This window comes from Mustela erminea, chromosome 8 (genome assembly GCF_009829155.1).
Source record: "Mustela erminea isolate mMusErm1 chromosome 8, mMusErm1.Pri, whole genome shotgun sequence".
Taxonomy (NCBI): domain Eukaryota; kingdom Metazoa; phylum Chordata; class Mammalia; order Carnivora; family Mustelidae; genus Mustela; species Mustela erminea.
This window is the reverse complement of record NC_045621.1, coordinates 14,650,705-14,674,414: the sequence shown is the minus strand read 5'-3', so window position 1 is coordinate 14,674,414 and position 23,710 is coordinate 14,650,705. Positions and strand designations below refer to the sequence as shown.

Sequence of the window (23,710 nt, the reverse complement as noted above, 5' to 3'; positions counted from 1 at the left end):
GGCCAAAATTTGTCCATCACTACAGTGGCAATATTAAATTGGGGTGTGCCTGGGTGGCTCAGTGGTTAAGCATCTGCCTTTGGATCAAGTCACAATCCCAGGGTCCTGGGATTAAGCCCTGCATCAGGCTCCCTGCTCAGTGGGAAGCCTGCTTCTCCCTCTCCCACTCTCTCTGCTTGTGCTATCTCTCACACTGTCTCTCTCTCTGTCAAATAAATACATAAAATTTTTTAAAATAATATTTTTATATTTATTTTTTATTAACATATAATGTATTATTTGTTTCAGGGGTACAGGTCTGTGACTCATCAGTCGTACACAATTCACAGCACTCCCCATAGCACATACCCTCCCCCGTGTCCATCACCCAGTCACCCCATCCCTCTCACCTCCCTCCCCTCCAGCAACCCTCAGTTTGTTTCCTGAGATTAAAAGTCTCTTATGGTTTGTCTCCCTCTCTGGTTTCCTCTTGTTTCACTTTTCCCTCTCTTAACCTATGATCCTCTGTCTTGTTTCTCAAATTCCTCATATCAGTGAGATCATATGATAATTAATCTTTCTCTGGTTGACTTATTTCACTCACATCATACCCTCTAGTTCCATCCACATCGTTGCAAATGGCAAGATTTTGTATCATATGGTTTCACTTATTTGTGGAGCGTAACAAATATCATGGAGGACAAGGGGTGTTAGAGAGGAGAAGGGAGTTGGGGTAAATTGGAAGGGGAGGTGAATCATGAGAGACTATGGACTCTGAAAAACAATCTGGGGGTTTGAAGTGGTGGGGGTGTGGGAGGTTGGGGTACCAGGTGGTGGGTATTATAGAGGGCACAAATTGCATGGAGCACTGGGTGTGGTGAAAAAATAATGAATACTGTTTTTCTGAAAATAAATAAATTAAAAAAAAAAAAGAAGTATGCCTGTTATGTTCAAGAAAAAGAGGCGACATGGCTTGAGTAGAATAAACAAAGGAGAGAAGAGCAATTAAATTAGGAGAGGATTCAAGACTAGAAAACCAGATCATCTGGCTTGTGGGCAATGTTAAGGACTCTAATTCCTATACTAAGAAGGGAAGTCTCTTGAGTGTTTTGACCAGAGCATGACTTGACTAAGATTTTTAAAAGACAAGGCACCTGGGATGCTCAGTGGCTGGGCATCTGCCTTCAGCTCAGGTCATGATCTCAGGGTTCCGGGATCGAGCTCTCTGCTTGCCGGAAGCCTGCTTCTCCCACTCCTACTCCCCCCACTTGTGTTCCTGCTCTCACTATTTCTCTCTCTGTCAAATAAATAAATGAAATCTTTAAAAAAAAAAAAAGATTTTTAAAAGATCACTCTAGCTATTGCTATAATCTGAGGAATAATGGTGGCTTGGACCAGGCTGGCAGCAGGGGAGACGGCAGAACTCAGATCCAGACATGTGAAGATAGAGTCGTCGCTTATCCAATGCAAAAGAGAAGGGTCAAGGACAGTATCAAGGTTTTGGGCTCAGGTATCAAGGGGGTTAGAATTGCCATTTACTGATAAAGGAAGGAAAAGCTATGTTCAGACATTGTGACTAAATTGTGTCTCCCCCTCCACCAAGATGAACACATCCTAATCCTCTGGAACCTGTGAATACAGTACCTGCCATGAGACAGAAAGATTATCAGAGCCGTTCCAAGGTGAATCTTTATAAAGAAAGGCAGAGGATCGGAGTCAGAGAAGACAATGTGACAACAGAAGGAGGGAGAGAGAAAGGGGATGTCTCTGCTTCCATAAGCAGAGACAGAAAGATGGGAAAACCTAAGCTGAGGCTGGAGCGGTGCCACTTCTGGCTCGGAATCTGAGGGACAGTCATGAGCTAGGGAACTCGGGCACCCTTTAGAATCTGGAAAAGGCAAGGAAACGGATTCTCCCCTAGAGCCTCCAGAAAGAACGCAATTCTGTGGCCCACTGCAGACTTCTGACCTCCAGAATGATAAAATGGTAAATGTGTGTTGTTTTAGTCTGCTGAATTTGTGGTAATTTGTTGTAACAGCAATAGAAAATTAATATAAATACAACAGTTCAGATATTTACAAATTAAGAACTATCTGTAGTATTAGATTTTCTGTAATACAACAAAATCTCCTTCAAAATTTGGAATTAATACTATAGGACTATATGGTTATATACTCAAAAGATATTGTGTCAAGTTAGATAAATGCTTTAGCATTCAAAATAAATGTCCTTGGGCGCCTGGCTGGCTCAGTGGGTTAAGCCGCTGCCTTCGGCTTAGGTCATGATCTCAGGGTCCTGGGATCGAGTCCCGCGTCAGGCTCTCTGCTCAGCAGGGAGCCTGCTTCCCTCTCTCTCTCTGCCTGCCTCTCCATCTACTTGTGATTTCTCTCTGTCAAATAAATAAATAAATAAATAAAATAAAAGTCCTCATACATGTAAGTTCAAAATTGGGAGTTACAATAGTCATAAACTAAATGATAATATAAAATTTGGTCACATATGATCTGAAGACTCCTCTCTCAACCTCTGAACTTTGCCAAATCTATCACCCTGATATAACCTCTATATAACTACATAAGTTATATAACCTATAACTATATAACCTCTATATAAGTTATATAACCTATAACTCCCTCCATCTTGGCAAAATGCTGGAGAAGCTACAAGTTATAATGGTTATGCCTTCAGTCGGTATATAACCATAAAATGGATATAAAAGAAGGTAGGTTGATTTGTATATTTATCAAAAGAGGACATGAGGACATGATAAAAAGAGGACATGATAAAAAGAAATATCACTCTAAAGCAATTCAGTTTTGGGATAAAGTCGTTGAACCCAGGGCATACCTAGTTAGTGTATCACCATATCTTGAAAATTAAAATACAACTATTTGTGGGTCTATGAATGTGAACTACAACTTTACAGACTACATTTTAGTTGCAAAAAGCTGTGAAATTCTGTTTAACTCAAAAAATACTGCCATCATACAGTTGTAGTTAAACAGGACGTGTGAGACACACCGTACTGGCTCAGTCAGTGGAGCGCGCAACTCTTGATCTCAGGTGCACGAGTTTGAGCCTCACACTGAGTACGGAGATTCCTTTTTAAAAATAGCAAAAAAAAAACCCTGAAAATTTTAAAGATTAAAAATAAATAAAAATAAATAGGACATGTGAAACTAGGATCCAAAAAATCCTAGCACCACCTAGCATTTTTGAATCTCAAACAATCAGATCTCATCCTATCAAAATCCTTGAAATTAAAAAAGTAACCAAAGACACACCACAAAAGAACAGGGTAAAAGATAACAAAATAAAATACCTAAGTCTTTCAATATCATTAATAATGATTATAGTAAAAGCAAACTCTCACACATCATTTTTCACTGATTGCATGATGAACATTTTTTCCTATTTTAACATAACTGAAATCAAAATGCACTGTGTCAGGTAAGTGGTAGTATTTTAAGTGTTTAAGAGGTAGTGTTCATCAATTCAGTAGCACATAAAATAATGGCATATCTTAAAATTGATAGTCTTAGCTTTGATTAAACATACACTGTTTTAGCTATATTAACTCACTCAATCTTCAAAACTACCCTATAAAGTAGCTGCTGTAACTCTACCATCTTACAGATAAGAAAACTGAGACAGAGGGGTTAAATAGCTTCCGAGTCACACATCCACTAAAATTAAAATTGTCAGGGAGCTGGAGTGGCTCAGGGTTCTGGGATAAAGCCCCAAGTGGGGCTCCCTGCTAGGCAGGAGCCTGCTTCTCCCTCTTCTTCTGCCCCTCCCCCCGCTTGTGCGTCTCTCTCTCTGTCAAATAATCAAACAAAATCCTGAAATAAATTAAAATTATCTTTAACACATGAGAGTATTTAATTATAAAATTACTATTTAACCCATATCATATTCTCAAATTTTCAGAACTATTTTAGTGATCTCGACATGAAAACAAAAGGTTTTTTAACAAAGTTGTAAACAGTCTTTACAGTAAAACAGTAAAAAGCTTTTATAAACAGTCCTTTTGCACACACAAATATATTATCTAGCAGAGTGCATAAATAGCAGCCAATATATAACATACACCCATTTAACCAAGCTTGCTTATTGTAGCAAATTTCTAGACATTAATATATATCCATTTCTTATAAAAGAAAGATGTTCTGTAACTCAAAATGCCTATTCACTGATCAAAACTTCTGTAATTATTTTTTAATATATTTCACAATCAAATGATTCACCTTATCAACAGACTAAAAGTAAAATGAACATCTTAATAGATGTGGAAAAAGGCATATGACAAAATATAACATCTATTCATGGTTTTTAAGAAAATCTTTTCAGCCACCTAAGAATAAAAGAGAACTTCCCCGATCTGACATAGGGCACCCACAAAAAATCTATAGCTAATTTCATATGTAATAGTGAAAGATTAGCTGTTTTCCCTCTAAGTCTGAGAACAAGTGAAGAACACGGGCTCTCACCATTCCTATTCAACATCATACTGGAAGTTCTAGCCAATGACGTAAGGCAAAAAATGGAAATAAAAGGAAAAAAGATTAGGAAAAAATAATTAAAACCACCTTTATTTGCTGATGACATGACTGCCTACATTAAAAAAAAAAAATCTTCAACAAAAGCTACTATGCTTAATAATAAATTTAGCAAGGTCATAGGATAAAAGATCCATATACAAAACCAATCCTATTTCTGTACATTAGGAATGAACAGGAACTGAAAATTTTAGAAACAGTACTATTTACTCTAGTGCCAAAAATCATCAAAGAACTAGGAATAAATGTAACACTACCTGTGCAAAATTTGTATTCTAAGGCCTATAGTGACAAAAGAAATCAAAGATGACCTAAATAAGTAGAAATCCCAAATCCACAGATGGGAAGACCCAATTTTAATTTTTATTAACAAACAATGTATTATTTGCCCCAGGCGTGCAGGTCTGTGAATTGTTAGACTTACACACTTCACTGCACTAATCATAGCACATACCCTCCCCGATGTGGAAGACCAATATATATTGTCAAAATGTCAATCTGTCCCAAAATGATCTACAGATTCAGTGCAATTTCTTTCAAAATCTTAAGTAGGGTTGCAGAAATTAAAAAGCTAATTCTAAAACATATATTTAAAAAGCAAGGGCCCAATAATACATTATATGTTAATAAAAATAATTTTTTAAAAAAGTAAGTGCCCTAGAGAAGCCAAAACAATTCTGACAAAGAACAAAGTAGAAGAGTCACACTATTCGACTTAAAGACTCAATATAAAGCTATAGCCTGATATGAACAAAGAATATGTACACAGATCAAAGGAACAAAACAGAATCCAAAACTGACCCACATATATATAATCAACTGATCTCAAAATTGTTTTAGATATGACTCTATCGTCTAGAAGCTTTCTATGTGGAGAAGGAACACAAAGTAAATGAAAAATTCAAAGCAGGTGTTCTCCCACATGCTACTTCATGAAGCCAATCTATCCAGAAGTCCCATAAAAATTCAACCCTAAGTTGTCAAAGTCCACAAATAGTCTAATTTTCAAGATATTTCCATTCATCCACTGAGATTACATTTAGACATATTGCCACTGCATGCTATTTAAATTCTTCCCATTTTAAAAGGAAATAACACCAAAAGGATCCCATGCTCAAAAATATCTCCACAGTATATTCTATACAAAAGTAAATCAATGTGGTGATTAACTATTCTACAGGAGAAGAAAGATGACCCTGAATAAAGCACATGTTCAAACACTAATCATACCACAGTAAGAAGAGAAAGTAAAGGCGAGTTTATGAATTGTTTGAGTAAAGGGTCATTTCATACCAACGAGCTCTTCAGGATAGGGCAAAATTAAATGCAATCTCAGTCCTTGGATCAATAAAGGGAATTAAAAGGCCAATTAAGTACATTGGAGAGGAAGAGGAAGAAAGTGCACAGATGACAAAATTTTAAAAGTTGTGTAAAAAATTAAATTTAGGGGTGGTCTTGGTGGCCCAGCCAGTTAAGCATCTGCCTTCAGCTCAGGTCACGATCTCAGGGTCCTGGGATTCAGCCCCGCATTGGGCTCCCTACTCAGCAATGAGTCTGCTTCTTCCTCTCCCTCTGTGATCTTTCCCTCTCCCTCTGTGCGCTCTCTCAAGTAAATAAATAAAATCTTTAAAAATAAAATAAAATAAAATAAATGAATAAATAAATAAAATTTAAATTTAAAAATTTTAATGAGAAAAAAGAATAAGGGTCTCAGAATACAATTTAGTCTGTATTTGCAATTTTATCAAAGGTCTTGATAATGACTGGGTTATCACTAAAAATCCAATTACCAACTATCTGCTAGAAAGTCAAGACTAGTCTCTCTGAGGATGATAAACCTTAGTCAACTCCTGATGAATTAAGTCGCCTCAATCGAGGGAAATTCAGTTTCCCAGCCTGATATGCACTTAGGCGGCTCACTCCTCTCTGTGGAGGTAAACGATAAAAGTCAGAGGAGGAAGTAAATATTGGTCTCACCCCTGCTTGTTTTCTCTCTCTCGCCATCTCTCTCTCTGTCAAATAAATACATGCAACATTTTTTAAATAAAATTAAAAAATAAAAGTAACAGAAATAAAGTTTCTTCTTAAGGCAAGGTACAGAGGTAATAAAGAACATGAACCCATTTTTTATATATAGTTATGTATAGCAAAAGATTTTAAAATATAAATACTACATGTGTTCAAAATGACTGGGCAATTTTAAGTTTCTTCCTTATAATTTTTCCTAGTAATTTTTCAATAGTGAGCATGTATTCAAATAGTTTTTATTAAATAAGAATCTTAAATCTTTACACTGTTTCAGTAATGGCTTTTTTATGAATCTGGTAACAAGTCATGATTCTATTAGCTCCCTATAAGTAAACTTTTCACACAATTTTTAATGAATTCTGAGAGTATCATTGTTAATAAAGATGAAGAAAGGAAGCCACTAATGACATCTCTATTATTCAAAAGCAAAATACAAAAATATATTTTACATAAATATCAGAAATATACATATATATATTTCCGCTAAAATTTAAGGTATATTTTTTGAAAAATTTTTATAAAGTATTTTTTATTTTCTTATTTTTTAAGGAAGCTCTGTGCCCAAATGGGGCTCTAACTCATGACCTTGGGATCAGGAGCTGCATGCTTTACAGACCGAGGCAGCCAGGCTCCCCTTGAGAATCATTTTTAATTTCTGTTCTTCTAAGCAAATCCATGTTACTGAATGATTTTGTTCTTACTCCAAACAACGGACAATGGGATTTTACTGTTTATCTAATATGAATTAACACTCACAAAAAGCACTAACTATTTTATCTAACAAATGGGAAAAAGGTAGGGGTGCTTGAGTGGCTTGGTCAGTCAAGCGTCTGACTCTAATTCTCAGATCAGGTCATAATCTCAGGATCTTAGGATCCAGCCCCAAGTGGGACTCTCCACTCAGGGAGGCATGTGCACATCTCCCTGCCTCCCTGCCTCCCTCCACTCAGACATGCGTGCCTGTATGCGCTCTCTCTCTCTCAAATAAATCGTTTTAAAAAAGCAAAAATGTAACTAGGAATAAGTTAGTTTTAGGATGCCTGGGTGGCTCAGTCCCTTAAGCATCTGCCTTTGGCTGGGGTCATGATCCCAGGGTCATAGGATCAGGTCCTGCATCCCTCCTTGCTCAGCAGGGGGCCTGCTTCTTCCTCTGCTTGCTCTGCCTCTGCCGGCTGCTCCCCTGTTTGTGCTCTCTCTCTCTCTCTCTCTCTGACAAATAAATAAAATCTTTAAAAAAAAAGAATTAGTTTTTCAGATTTACTCTAGGAAAGTACCAACTAGAAATTTATTTCATCTACCAAAACATTAAAATAACTCATATTATTATAAAATTCTTCTATTTGTAAAAATGTAGATTCCAAGTCAATCAAAATACTATTTGAAATTTCTGCACACTTCTTAGTTTAGGTATCAATGTTTATATTAATAAATGAAAAAAGGAAACACAGGTCTTACACGTATCTTAAAAAATCCTAAACAACTACTAAACCCTTTTTTACAGAGAATAAATAAAATCAGGTAAACAGCAGCAAATGTTAGTTATGACTTTTTATTATCACATTCTAAAAAAAATATGTTTAGTATCACTTTTCCTAGAGGTTGAAATAATAAAAGAAAGCCATCTAAATTTTTACTAAGGATGATTTTTAAATTTTTAACATTAGCTGCATTAGTAACCTGAAAAACTACTACTTAACAATACTGCTGTACCTGTAGATTTTGTGTATGTGTGTGTGTTAACACAGGCAATACCTAGTCACTCTTAATGCTGACAATATATACGAAGGATGTTTTTATTAGCAACAATTTAAACACAGTATAGTTGTTTCCAGAAAGACAGTACAATCATTTTTCCTTCCTTTGCTCAATATCCACACTAAATACAATCCACATTTAGGATATTCTTATTTAACCTAATTATTTGGATATTCCTATGCTTAAAACCAGCTATTTAAGGGGCGCCTGGGTGGCTCAGTGGGTTGGGCCGCTGCCTTCGGCTCGGGTCATGATCTCGGAGTCCTGGGATCGAGTCCCGCGTCGGGCTCTCTGCTCGGCGGAGAGCCTGCTTCCCTCTCTCTCTCTCTGCCTGCCTCTCCATCTACTTGTGATTTCTCTGTCAAATGAATAAATAAAATCTTTAAAAAAAAAAAAAACAGCTATTTAAGAACACGCAATAAAGAACCTTACCCTTTGCTATATATAATCAACAGATTTATCTTTTTCTACTTTACTAGCAAAAATTATTTCCACAAAATAAAATGGGTGTTAGGTTAGTTAACTTGAGCTAGTGGTTAGGGCACGTTGCTATAACAAGGCTAAACTGACTACGTGATCATATACATAACCAATTAACTTTGCAGGGTAAGAGGCAGCATCAAAACCCCTGCTGGTCAGTTCTCTGGTCACAAAGAGAGCCAGTTGGGTCAACTGTACAGCTGGGTCAGCATAAACATACAATCAGTATGTTCTACTTATCAACTTTACTACAAACAAATCATCCAAAGAGCTGTCATCTGGGAAGAGAAAAACACCAACAATACACCCACCGAGGGCGCCTGGGTGGCTCAGTGGGTTAAGCCGCTGCCTTCGGCTCAGGTCATGATCTCAGGGTCCTGGGATCGAGGCCCGCATCGGGCTCTCTGCTCAGCAGGGAGCCTGCTTCCCTCTCTCTCTCTCTGCCTACCTCTCCATCTACTTGTGATTTCTCTCTGTCAAATAAATAAATAAAATCTTTAAAAAAAAAAAAAAAAAAAATACACCCACCGAATCATGAAACAGATGATAACCTAGGAGGTAACATCTAAAGTGTAAAAGCTATTTTAGATGCTAAATTGAAAGAATATTTTCAAATCCATTTCTATTAATATCTATACGATGAATTTAAAATGCCACCACACTAAATTTTTAATTCCATTGCTAAAACATAACGGTGGCAGTAATACTCTCCTCCTCTCAACTGGAAGAAATATATTTAAAAGAGGACAATATTTAAAATATTTAAAAGAGGACAATCCCTAATCCCTTTAACCTCTCAGCTTTATTAACCCATGTACTTTACCTTTATGTATCAACTGTAATCGAAGAAAAACTATGCCTTCAAAAATAAAAATTATTTTCCAAAGAGAGACAAATCTGTTCCTTATTTTTTACTACTGGTAATAACTGCTACCAAACCACTTTTCAACTCCCAGTGTCTCTTCAGACCTATAATCCCATAATATGTTGCAGGAGGCAATGGAATTACCACTTCGGTCCTTTAGATCTGCCACTCCTAAGAGACTGTGAATTCCCTGAGAATCGCAGAGCTTCCTCCAGTCCTTCTGTCCTTACACAGTATAAACTGACACACTACATTATTCATCTGTTCACAGATCAGCCTCTCCTATTAACTACACTACGAAATCCTATAAACACTAGGTGTGTATCATCAAACCTTTACACTGTGCCAGGCTGCAGAAGACTTTTGAATAATATTCCGTTGAAAATTGAGCAATTTGACTCTTTTCTATCCCGCTGGGTATTAGCAAAGCACCCTCCAAATATGGACCACTGTATATTTTGTATGAACTCTGACCTAAGACACATTTTTTCCTGTTCCTACTAGCCATACTTTCAAGTGCCCCTTTGGAGGGAAAAGCCTTGGATTATGCCTGGTTCCTTCCCCAATAGGAATAGTCCCTACAAGATAACAGAGAATTCAGTACATATCCAATCAAGTAAAATCTCACAACACCATCCTTGATTAACTCTGCAATCCTTACAAAATTTATGAACCTATAAATCCTAACACCTTTTTTTTTTTTAAATTTTTAGTTTATACTAAGACTGAAGAATGCCTCCCAACATAGCTGATAAGAAGAAGGATGCCTGGAGAGATCGAAGTGGGAGAAAGAAAAAAAAAGAAAAAGACGGTAGTGAAAGAGCAATTTAACATACTTCTTCCATTTCCACCTTTATCCCAAGAGAATTTAAACGGGAAGGGGAAAAAAATGGAGGTAGAACCTGTGATTCAGAATAAGCCATAGAGAAAACAAAAGATGCTAAATTTGCAAACTGTGTTTTAACCTATCCTTTCAAATAATTTTTTAAAAAAGATTTTTTTTTTTTTTTAATCCACAGCATCTTTTGCTTCGTCCGGGCGCAGATGGATCCCATCTCCCCCAATAAACCCCACCTCCATATACATAACACACAGCGTTACCACTTCGAGTCTCCGTGCCAAACCAGCCATCTCGGGAAAAAATTAAACCATGAGGATCCTTTCCTAATCCTTGCTGAAAAATACAATTCTTTTTCCCACCGGAAAATGAACTATTCTAACGGGAATGGGGGGGGTTGTTCATTATCATGCAATTTCTCATTCTCCATAGGGAGGAAAATGGCAATAACTTCCAACAAGAGACAACTGCTCTTCTACTGGATCCCCGGCTAGAAACTAAAAAATAATAATAATAATAAGCAAAATTACCAGTCTCTTGAGACATTTATATGAATATAAAACTAAGGCACTTTACTTCGCAGCAACACAGTCCCTTAAAAACCCTCCAGCGCTTGGGGGAGGGGGTGATCCATCCATCCCCCCCACAGCCCTGCCATACGGGGGAGCAGGATTCTGTCAAAGCGAAGAAGCCACTCTCCGCCTCCTCCGCCATCCCGAACACTGACGGGTACCGAGAGCGGGGGCGGCCGAGGGGAGAAGCAGCGAAGGGGCTGGGACACGACACGACACAACCCAACACACACACACACACACACACCGCACCGCGGACTGATTCACCGGTTTTTAACAATGTGTTAAAGCTACAGTTTCCTCCAGCCGCAGGTTTCTCACCAGTTCACCAGCCCCGGCTCCCACCTACTCTCCCAATCCCTCGCCCTCGGGGGCTTCGCTGGGCCGGCTCCCCGCCGCGGCCGCGGCCTCGACCCCGCGCGCCCTACGCCCCCAGCGCGCGCGGCCGCCGGCCCGGGGATCCCCCACGCGGCGCCCACCGGCCGGAGGCCCCACGCGCCCAGGCCGGGACCTGCTTCGCACCTGGATGTAGTTGTTCTCGCAGTAATCCGCCACCCGTTCCAGGTTCGTGTAACTGTCGAAGAGGGCCCGGCGGCCCCCCGGGATTTCCTCCTCCAGCAGCATCTGCAGCTCCGCCATCTTCACATCCTCCTCCTCCTCACACAGACCGCAGAGGTAGCGGCGGCCGCAACGCCTGGGAAACCCAAGCCTGGGAGAGGAGGAGCGGCGGCGACGGCGGCGGCGGCGGCAACTCGGGAGGAGCGAGAAACACCCCCCGCGCGCCACAGGGGAGGGGGCAGCAGAACGGGGGCGGGGCGCGAGCCGACGGACTCCGAGGACGGTCACCGCGGCGACGGACGGCGGGCGCGCGCACGCGCGCTCCCCTGCCTCCGCCCCCGGGCGCCCGAAAAAGATTCCCACCCTCGGCCGCGCCGCCGGCCCCTCCCCCACTGCCGGCGTTTCCTAGCGACGGTGGGAGTGGGGGCCGGGAAGCGCGCGGGAGTCGTGCGCGCAGTTAACCCTTCGGCCTCCGCAAGTTGCGTGACTCGGGAAGTGTCCCCGGCCGCCTTTGTTGGTCCGGGGAAAGCGCGCCCTGCTCCGGCGTCTTCCCGCCCGCGCCCTGCGCGGCTCCCCTCCGCGTTATTCCCAACCTGAGGCCGAACCCCGCGGTCGCCGGAGCCCACAAAACTTCCGTGCGGCTTGAAGCGCCTGCCTGCTTTCCATTTTTTTCTTTGACCTCATCCATTCTCTTTGGTACGGATAAGTAAATTGCAGTTTCGTAATCCCAAATGTCCTGCATCCCGGCTTTTTTGCACTTAGTTGCCCCTAGAGCTGTTGCCCTCCGATGCCCCGCCAGGTTCGCCCCCGCCCTCTCAGTGCCCCCTCCGCGGACCTCAGCCGTGGTGCGGGCCCTGGCTGCGACTCGCTTCCCCACTGACATCCTCTTCTGTCGTGTCTCTGCTTCTGTCAACTTCCTCGCCTTTTTTCTTCGTAGATCCAGTATTCAAAGTTTCGAAAAACGGTTTTTGCTGATGCGGATTTCCTTCCTTACAGGGTTGTGACATGGATAAAGTCAAAGTTTATGTGAAAGTACTTTGAAAAACGTTAAAATGCTGCAAAAATTCAAGGTAGACCATTTTGATCTTGCAGTTACTCTGTTCTTGTTCCCAGATACCGTATCTGTTTTCCTCAATCTTGACGGCTCCGCACAACGTAATCTTAACTAAAATTCCAGACAACTGCTGAGTTGTCTGTGACCTTTAATTTATGCACAAAGTCAGGGTTGACTACACTTGTAGTTCAGAACAGGATCCATTATTTCAACTCTTGTTCTTGCTTTTGTGATGTCTTGGCCCTCCTACAGTGACTCCCCCCTCCACCTTTTTCTTCCCCAAATAATGAGAAAATGGTATTGCACTTTTTCAAAAAACCATTTGAATGCTATCTATGCCTTTACAAATTTCTGGAACAAACTCTGGTGTTATATTGGCTGTATGATAAACACGTTAGTGAATTATTTTGGAATTTTCAATGTGGAACCCAAATTAAAGAATATTGAAAATGTTGGTCCAGTCCATGTAGTTTTTTCCCTTCACAACTTCGAACATCTTCTGTGTTAGTGGTCCTCAAACTTAAGTGTAAGGAGCTTGTTAAAAATGAAAGCTGTAGGGTCACAGTAGGGAGTAATTAGAGGACAGTAGTGACAGAATGGGACAGTTATTTCAATGGTATGTAAACTTACTTTGGGGAATAAGATACATATGAATAATCAAGGGACTTAAACAAATTAGATGAAACTCTTCTTTCAGACTAAACTTCAGTGAATCAAAAGGCTACTGTTGAACTGTAACAAGCTCACCAGGTGAGTAAAGTGGTAAACAGACTCTCCCCCCATTACACTTTTTTCCACCTAGCATTCTTTCAAATACTGTTTAGCAATTAGCCCAATAAACAGATCTCTCTGAGGCATGTTGGTCATCCAGGGAATCACAGCCTGAAGATTCTGGTGCTTGCTTTTTTTTTTTTTTTTTTCTTTTTAAGATTGTATTTATTTATTTATTTATTTGACAGACAGAGATCACACACAGGTAGGCAGAGAGCCAGGCAGAGAGAAAGGGGGAAGCAGGTTCCCTGCTGAGCAGAGAGCCCAATGCTGGGCTTGATCCCAGGACCCTGAGATCATGACCTGAGCCTAAGGCAGAAGTTTTAACCCACTGAGCCACCCAGGCGCCCCGATTCTGGTGCTTTCTTAAATTGACTTGTGACAACTTCTTTGGATCTTAACTTCTCTATCTGAAAAACGCAAAGGGTTTAACTAGGTCAGTTGATCTTAAATTTCAGTGTGGAGTGAAGTCACCTGGAGGGCTTATTAAAACACAAAATTGCTAGGTCCCACCCCCGGAGCTTCTGATACGGTTGATCTTTCCCAATTTATAGTTCTACCAAGTTCCCACATAATGCTGATGAAACTGGCCCTTCTGGCTCTGAAGGTCTTTGATTATAATTTCTGGCAGCTGAGAATCACCACTAAGCAAGGGAGCTTTTAACACAGCAGAGGTAGAATGAAATACCGCCTCACACTTGTTAGAATAGCGAAAATCAACAACACAAGAAACAACATGTGTTGAAGTTGTGGAGAATGGCCATACAAGCTGATGCAGCCACTCTAGAAAACATGGAAGTTTCTCAAAAAGTTAAAAATAGAACTACTGCACGATTCAGCAATAGCACTACTGGGTATTTCTCCAAAGAACACAAAAATACTGATTTGAGGGGACACATGGTCCCTGATGTTTATAGCAGTATTACTTGCAACGGCCAAGGTACGGGAGCAGCTTGGGTGTCTATCAACTGATGAATGGATAAAGATGTAATATATATGATAGATATATAATGGGATATTAGTCAGCCATAAGAAAGAATGAAATCTTGCCATTTGCAAAGACATAGAACTTAAGAGTATAAGGCTAAGTGAAGTAAGTCAGAGAAAGACAAGTACCATATGATTTCACTCATGTGTGGAATTTAAGAAACAAAACAAACGAGCGAAGGGGAAAAAAAAAGAGACAAACCGAGAAACAGACTCTTTAAATTACAGAGAACAAACTGATGGTTACCAGAGGGGAAGTGGGCGGTAAGGGGGGGCGGGGGGTGTGGGGAGATGGGTGAAACAGGTGATGGGGATTAAGGAGGGCACATTCGATGAGCACCCAGTGTTGTATGGAAGTGTTGAATCACTGTATTATATACCTGAAACTAATGTAACACTGTATATTAACTAACTGGAATTAAAAACTTAAAAAACAAACAACAAAAAAACCACTCAGCAGAATTTCAGGATCCAAGGATTTAGATATGCATCTGCTGCCACAAAGATAATTTTAAGCGAAAAGGAAAACAACCACAAGTTCTATAAAAGTACACGTACCGTGTGTGTGTATATATTATCTGAGTGGTGGGGTTGGAGGGGTTTTTTTTGGTTTTGATCATCTTTTTCCAAAAATGAACGTGGATTCTTTTTCTTTTCTTTTTTTTTTTTTTTCAAGATTTATTTGTTGGAGGACCTGGGTGGTGCAGTCAGCAGGGAGCCAGCTCTAGGTTTTAGGTCCAGTGGTGATCTCAGGGTTGTGGGATTGAGCCACATGTTGGGCTTTGGGCTCACAGCAGAGTCTGCTTGAGTTTCTTGCTCCCTCTGCTCCCCAAATAAATAAACAACTCTTTATGAATTGGAGAGAGAGGGTGTGCATGTGAGCAAGGGAAGGACAGAGGGAGAAGGAGAGAATCTCAAGCAGACTACCAGCTGAGTGCAAAGCCCTACGCGGGGTTTGATCCCAGGACCCTGAGGTCATGACCTGAGCCAAAACCAAAAGTTGGAGGCTCAACCGACTGAGCCACCCAGGTGCCCCGAACATGGATGATTTTTCTAAGAGTCCAGTGAAACTATTATCTCCCAAAATCAGAGCAAATATTTTGTATTAAAACTGCCCGAGGGCGCCTGGGTGGCTCAGTGGATTAAGCCTCTGCCATCAGCTCAGGTCATGATCTCAGGGTCCTGGGATCGAGTCCCACATCGGGCTCTCTGCTCAGCGGAGAGCCTGCTTTCCCTCTCTCTCTGCCTGCCTCTCTGCCTACTGTGATTTCTCTCTCTGTCTGTCAAATAAATAAATAAAAAATCTTAAAAAAAAAAAAAAAACTGCCCGAGGTAACATTTTTAACCAACTGAGTCACCCAGGCGCCCCCTTCAAGGTAACATTTTTAAAGCAATTTGATCATCAACTTGATTTAAAGTAAGCATTAAACATTCCCAGATTTTTTTTTTACATATTAATCTACTCACGCCAAGTACAGTTGACTTTTTTTTTAAGATTTTATTTATTTATCGGACAGACAGAGATCACAAGTAGGATAGAAAGGCAGACAGAGAGAGGAGGAAGCAGGCTCCTTGCTGAGCAGAAAGCCTGATGCGGGCCTCAATCCCAGGACCCTGAGATCATCACCTGAGCCAAAGGCAAGGCTCAAGCCACTGAACCACCCAGGTGCCCCCAGTTGACTCTTTTAAAAAACCTAATTGCAATTCTTTATAGCCAATAAATTATACCTTGGCTTTAACCCAAATTTTAATCCTCATAACCATCTCTTGAAATAAATAATCTTGTTTCACATCATCTACAGATTTGATAAGCAAGATTTGGGGGTTCATCATAGCCTTTTGTTGAATAAGTCAAGGCAAAGAAGAGAGCCTCTTGGTTTGCCCTTCTAAATCTCACTTAGTTGTTCAGACCACTACCAATATATGGTAGCTCCCCCTTCCCCTTGGGGAATGTGTTCCAGGACCCCCAGTGGATGCCCTAAACCTTGGTTAGTAATGAGCCCTACATGTACTGTTTTCTCCTGTACATACATAACTAGGAAAAAGTTTACCTTACAAATTAGGCACAGTGAGAGATTAACAAGAATAACAACAGAAAAATTATACTGTAATAAAAGTTATATGAATAACTTAAAATTTTTTATTTTATTTTTATTTTTTATTTTATTTTGGGGCACCTGAGTGGCTCAGTGGGTTAAGCCTCTGCCTTCGGCTGGGGTCATAATCTCAGGATCCTGGGATCGAGCCCCGCATCTGGCTCTGCGCTCAGCGGGGGGCCTGCTTCCCCTGCCCCCCGCCTGCTTGTGTTTTATCTCTCTGTCAAATAAATAAATAAAATCTTTTTTTTTTTTTTTAAAGATTTTATTTATTTAACAGACAGAGATCACAAGTAGCTGGAGAGGCAGACAGAGAGAGAGAGGAGGAAGCAGGCTCCCTGCTGAGCAAAGAGCCCGATGTGGGGCTCGATCCCAGGACCCTGGGATCATGACCTGAGCCGAAGGCAGAGGCTTTAACCCACTGAGCCACCCAGGTGCCCCAATAAAATCTTTTTTAAAATGTATTTTATTTTACTGTACTCATCCTTCTTATGATGTGAGATGACGCCTAGGTTAAGTGTGTAAGGTAGGCACTGTTTTGGGTTTTTTTAGATTTTATTTATTTGAGAATGAGACAGAGACAGAGCATAAGCAGGGGGTCAAGGGAGAGGGAGAAGGAGAAGCAGACCTCCCGCTGAGCAGAGAGCCTGATACGGAGCTCCATTCCAGAACCCTGAGATCATGACCTGAGCCAAAGCCACCCAGGCACTAATAACTATATCCTTAAGTGAAGAAATTAAGGAAAAGTTCATAATGCAATGCGTGATTGTTGGCTCCAAAGAAATTAATGTTGTTTAACAGTACTGTTTACTTCACACGTCTTACAACATCTTGTAAGATATACCCATTCAGGGACACCTGGGTGGCTCAGTCCATCACGCACCTGCCTTTGGCTCAGGTCATGATCCCAGAATCCTGGGGTCAAGCCTGGAGTCAGACTCCCTGCTCAGTGGGAAGCCTGCTTCTCTTTCTCCCTCTGCCTGCCACACCCCCCTGTTCATGCTCTCTCTCTGTCAAATAAATTTTTAAAATCTTTAAAAAAAAAAAAAGACATACCCATTCACTCAGACTTTCCACTCATTCTTTCTGCACACCACTGACATGCTAATTAACCATAATCATTGTTTTCACTATTAACTCTTTGTCCCCAAATTTCCTCTTTTAAATGGCATCAATCTATCAGTTGTAGTATCCTTAACATTATTAAGAGTGTCAAAAAATATTTAGTGCAACTGCATTTTCTCATACATTCTTAAAATCTATTAAAGAGTAGCATCTACAGCACCTAAAGAATAAAGCCAACCGTTTCATATCTGTATTTCCTGAAATATTATCCCTTTTCCTCATTTTATGTTAAATGCTTAAAAACTATTAAATATTAATGTCTTTCTTCTTCATGAGGACACTTTGTGTTGTTTAACTTTTTTACCTTGAGAATTTCAAAACTAGTTTTCTGGCTGTTATTTTATCAGACAATACCAAGTTGGGTATAAATAAATATATATACATATATGTATATAAATGTGTATATATGTAAATATATTTAAATACATATATGTATATATACATACATATAAATATATATAATATATATAAACATATATATATTTAAATACATATATACATATATATTTCAATGAAGTAATATATATTTCAATGGAATTTAAAAGAACTCCTTTTTGTGCAATTATGTTTCCTGTTAGAGATTTTACACAGTCCTTAGAAATGCAAGCAGAGGTTTTTTTTAAAGCTCTTATTTAAATTCATTAGTTAACATACAGTGTAATATTTCAGGTGTGCAATATAGAGATTCACACTTTCATACCTTACCCATTGCTCACCACACGGAGTGCCCTCCTAATCCCCATCCCCTATCTCACCCATCCCCCCACACACCTTCCTTCTGGTAACCATCAATTTCTTCTGTATACTTAAGAGTCTGGGGGCGCCTGGGTGGCTCAGTGGGTTGGGCCTCTGCCTTCGGCTCAGGTCGTGATCTCAGAGTCCTGGGATCGAGCCCCGCATCGGGCTCTCTGCTCAGCGGGGAGCCTGCTCCCCCCACCCCCTGACTGCCTCTCTGCCCACTTGTGATCTCTCTGTCGTATAAATAAATAAAAATCTTTAAAAAAAAAAAAAGAGTCCGTTTCTTGGGGCGCCTGGGTGGCTCAGTGGGTTAAAGCCTCTGCCTTCAGCTCAGGTCATGATCCCAGGGTCCTGGGATCGAGCCCCGCATCGGGCTCTCTTCTCAGCAGCCTGCTTCCGGGAACTTCCTCTCTCTCTGCCTGCCTCTCTGCCTACTTGTGATCTCTTTTTTTTTAAAAAAAGAGTCTGTTTCGGGACGCCTGGGTGGCTCAGTTGGTTGGACGACTGCCTTCGACTCAGGTCATGATCCCGAAGTCCGGGGATCGAGTCCCGCATCGGGCTCCCAGCTCCATGGGGAGTCTGCTTCTCCCTCTGACCGTCTCCTCGTTCATGCTCTCTCTCACTGTCTCTCTCAAGTAAATAAATAAAATTAAAAAAAAAAAAAGAGTCTGTTTCTTGGTTTGCCTCTATTTTTTCCCCTTTGCTCATTTGTTTTGTGTCTTAAATTCCACATAGGAGTGAAATCGTATAGTATTTGTTCTTCTCAGACTGACTTACTTCACTTCGCATACTATCTCTGGCTCCATCCATGTCATTGCAAATATCAAGATATTATTCTTTTCTGTGGCTGAGTAATATTCCATATATATTGAATCACAGTAATATTCCATTATATATTCCATTACACACACACACACACACCATCTTCTTTATCAATGCATCAGTTGATGGACACTTGAGCTGTTTCCCTAGTTTGGCTATTGTAGTAATGCTGCTATAAATATCAGGGCACATGTATCTCTTTAAACAGGCGTTTTGGGGTAAATATTCAGTAGTGCAATTGCTGGATCATTTTGCTTTTTAGTTTTCACTTTTTGAGGAACCTCCGTACTTTCCAGAGTAGTGGCACCAGTTTGCATTCCCACCAACAGTGCCAAAGGGTCCCTTTTTCTTCATAACTTTACCAACACCTGTTGCTTCTTGTAGTGCTGATATTAGCCATTCTGACAAGTGTGAGGTGATATCTCTTTGTAGTTTTGTTTTGTATTTCCCTGATAAGGGATTGCGAGCATCTTATCATGTGTCTGCTGGCCATCTGAGTGCTTTGGAAAATGTCTACTCATGTCTTCTGTCCATTTTTTAATTGGATTATTCATTTGGGGGGTGTTGTTATTTATTGATTTCTTTATTTTTTAAAAGATTTTATTTACTTGAGAGAGAGAGAACGAGGGAGAGAGAGAGAGAGAGTGCATAAGCAGGGATGAGGGACAGAGGGAGGAGGACAAGCAGACTCATCACTGAGCAGGAAGCCCAATTTGGGGCTTGATCCCAGCACATGAGATCATGACTTGAGCCAAAGGCAAACACTTAACTGAGCCACCCAAGGGTCCCTATTGATTTATTTTTTGAGAGAGAGAGTGTGTGCGAGTGGGGTGTGTGTATGTGTGTGTGTTGTATTCTGTTCCATTCATCTGTGTCTATTTTTGTACAATCACCATATTCTTTTTGATTACTACAGCTTTGTAATATAACTTGAAGTCCAGAATTGTGATACCTCCAGCTTTGTTTTTACTTTCAAAGTTTGAAAACAGCTTTGGCAGCCACGTGGGTGGCTCAGTGGGGTCAGCATCTGCCTTCAGCTCAAGTCATGATCCCAGGGTCCCAGGATGGAGCTCTACATTGTCTTTCTGCCTCTCCCTCCTGCTCTGCTCTCTCTCTCTCTCTCGCTCTCTTGCTCTCTCAAATAAATAAAATCTTTTTTTAAAAAAAAGAGAGAGAGAGAGAGAGATTAGAAAGAGAGAAAATAGCTTTAGCTACTCAAGAGTGTTTTGCAGTTCCGTATACCTTTTAGGACTATTCTGGCTCTGTGAAAAATGCTATTGGTATTTAGCAAGGGAGAGCATTAAATATGTGGATTGGTTAGGGGAGTATGGACATTTCAAAGATGTTTGTTCTTCTGATCCATAAGCATGGAATGTCTTTCCATTTCTTTGTGTCATCTTCAATTTCTTTAATCAGTGTTTTATACTTTTCAGAGTACAGGGCTTTCATCTCTTTGGTTAGGTTTGTTCCTGGGTATCCTATTGTTTTGGTACAACTGTAAATGGGATTGATTCCTTAATTTCTCTTTCTGCTGCTTCATTATTGATGTGTAGAAATGCAACCAATTTCTGTGCATTGATTTTGCATTCTGCAACTTGACCGAATTCTTTTATCAGTTCCAGTAGTTTTTTGGTGGAGACTTGAGGGTTTTCTCCATGTAGACCATGTCATCTGCAAATAGTCAAAGTTTTATTTCTTCCCTGATGATTTGGATGCCTTTTATTTCTTTCGGTTTTCTGATTGCTGTGGCCAGGACTTCCAGTACTATTTGAATAAAAGTGGTAAGAGTGAACATCCCTGTCTTGTTTCTGACTGTAGAGGAAGAACTCTCAATTTTTCTCCACTGAGGATGATACTAGCTGTGGGTTTTTCATTGATGGCCTTTATTATGTTGACCCCCAACCTACTTTGTTGAGGGTTTTTATCATGAATGGATGTTGTACTTTGTCAAATGCTTTTTCCGCAACAGAGTTTTTATTCAAGTAATGACACAGTTAATTGATTTCCCATTCTCAACCCACACAAGAAAACTAATTATCGGTGATTAATATGTTCATAGTATTTATACACGTTTTTGGGTTTTAATCTTATTTAAGACTATCAGGAAATTTTAATACCAAGTCCATATAATTTGGACATATTAAACCTTTGAAACAAATATTCTGCATGTGATCAAAAGAGAAATGGCTGGGCGCCTGGGTGGCTCAGTGGGTTAAGCTGCTGCCTTCGGCTCAGGTCATGATCTCAGGGTGCTGGGATCGAGTCCCGCATCGGGCTCTCTGCTCAGCGGGGAGCCTGCTTCCCTTCCTCTCTCTCTGCCTACTTGTGATCTCTCTCTGTCAAATAAATAAATAAAATCTTAAAAAAAAAAAAAAAAGAGAGAAATGGCTGGAATCTAAACTTTACTTTTTTTTTTTTTTTTGGTAAGTAGGCTCCATGCCCAACATGGGACTTGAACTCATGACCCAGAGATGGAAAGTCATATGTTCCACTGACGTACAATCAGGAGTCCCTAAGCCTTACATTTTTAGGCAAGCTTTATCATCTGAAACTTTGTGATAGTGATGAAAGTTTTAGTCTCAATTTTAGGGGTATTTATTTAATGGTTAAAAATGTTCTAAAGCATTTCTTTTTTCAAGAAAAGCTTACTGTACCATAGAGCATTCTGTGCTTTATAGCTGTATGAATATACATTTTATAAAATAAGTTTAAAGTTATTGAAAAACACATCCTCCAAAATTAGTTTGAAAAAAAAATTCATCTTCAGAAAGTCAGTAGCTACGCAGCCCACAAACTCATATATTTTTTTGTTTCATTTTTATTGACAATCATTATTTTTTGTCTCTTTAGTATGGAAATTATAAACGTGGTATGGAGAATGGTATGAGAAATACATAAATACACATTAATTAGAATAACAATGGCTTCTATTTTACCTTATCTTCTCATAGTAGTTCATTACTAAAGAACTTTAAGCATGTAAACGTGGCATTTAACCCCTAAATACCTTAGGATCTATCTGTAAAAAAACATTTTGCTACGTAACCACAATATTGTTAGCACATCAAACAAAGTCAGCGATAATCCTCTCGTACTATCCAATACCCAACGAAAAACATTTTTTGGAGAAGAAATTACTCTAATAAAGAGAGGAAATATTACGTATCCAGAATACAACCTGGAGAGACTTTATTTAGATACTTAGTAATCTATAATAGTTTTCTTTGAAAGACAACAAAATAGTTCCCTTCCTTGTGAAAGATAAAAAGAGAAAATTTTTCTAAGTTTTATGTTAATTACTTGGTGCTCATCCCAAGTGCACTCTGTAACCCCCATCACCTATTTCACCCATCCCCCACCACCAACTACCTCCCCTCTGATGACTGTCAGGTTGTTCTCTATAGTTACGGAGAAAAATATGTTTTCAATTAAACTATGAGAGTGGGCAATATAAACCTGAAATTGTTCACAGTAACATATACATCTGTGTATAGGTTTATCAATGGTGTAGACAATTTATTTTGAAAGGTAGATGTTTGTGAAGAATAAAAATTCTTTAGTTCCTCCTAAAATTGGCTTTAGGTATCTTTTCCCCATGAAAAACACTGAATTTCAGAGCTAAAACATAAAATAGGTAATAGTTTCCTCACAGCAGACAAAAACTGCTTTCTAAAATTAGCTACTTTTGTTCACACCTTTGTTTAAATTATGTTAAAGATTTTATAAAACTTCAAGCCTCAAAATGTACTGGGTTTTTATTACTGAAAACTATACAGTGCTGCCCTTCATTTAATAACATGAATTGCTAACAGTTTCAAATGTACCAGTTCATTATGCCTTAAAACCATTAGAACCTGTATGCTGAATAATAGCATGCATGATTTCCAACACTTGCTAACTTTTATTTATTATAGTCTGTTTCTTGTCGCTTTCAGTAATATTGCAAACAAAGAGGTTATACTTTCACAAAATTGCCAACTAAATAGTACAGTGCATGGTAGTTAAGTGTTACAGATCAATACAAGGGTGATGAGAATGAGGATATTCTTGACCACTGATTGCTATGTTTATGAAATGCAATGTATAAGAGGTTAATGGCAAAAAATGATTCATGATCTTGTCAAAGATTTTATGTAGCCTCTTGGAAAGAAAGGAGAACAGAATAATTTTGATATTTTAAAATGGCAGGGAACACTGAATTTAACTACACTTAAAAATACTTCAGTAGGATTTCTTCCTTCCTCCTCCACAGGAATTAACAATGTATTTCTCACAGATTTCTGTTAGCTACTTCTATTATCTAAATGTCTACCCCTATGAATAAGTGAATGACTCATATCACTGAAATATTTCATAGGGTTTTATGATGATATTACACAGAAAATTTCCATTTTACCTTTCATCTGAAAAATCTTTGGCACTTATGATTAAAATACAGGAAAAGTAAAAGTTCTGTCAGTGAAATGGGGGTTCAAGATGAGAT

The 23,710-nt window shown here is 39.6% G+C and overlaps 1 protein-coding gene across 28 annotated transcripts in view; it reads right to left on the bottom strand.

Annotated features, from left to right (window-relative positions):
- The window catches only part of ABI2 (abl interactor 2), a 118,153-nt gene extending 106,207 nt beyond the window's left edge, over positions 1-11,946 (bottom strand). For 8 of the 28 annotated variants that reach the window (XM_032354489.1, XM_032354507.1, XM_032354490.1 and 5 more), the window contains exon 1: positions 11,599-11,942. In XM_032354489.1, coding sequence (XP_032210380.1) covers positions 11,599-11,715 — 117 coding nt within the window. In that variant the 5' untranslated portion in view covers positions 11,716-11,942. Of the gene's footprint in view, positions 1-11,598 lie in introns of all 28 variants that reach the window. The other 20 variants (XM_032354499.1, XM_032354500.1, XM_032354511.1 and 17 more) reach the window with 6 other exon arrangements.
- Positions 11,947-23,710: the final 11,764 nt, after the last annotated feature.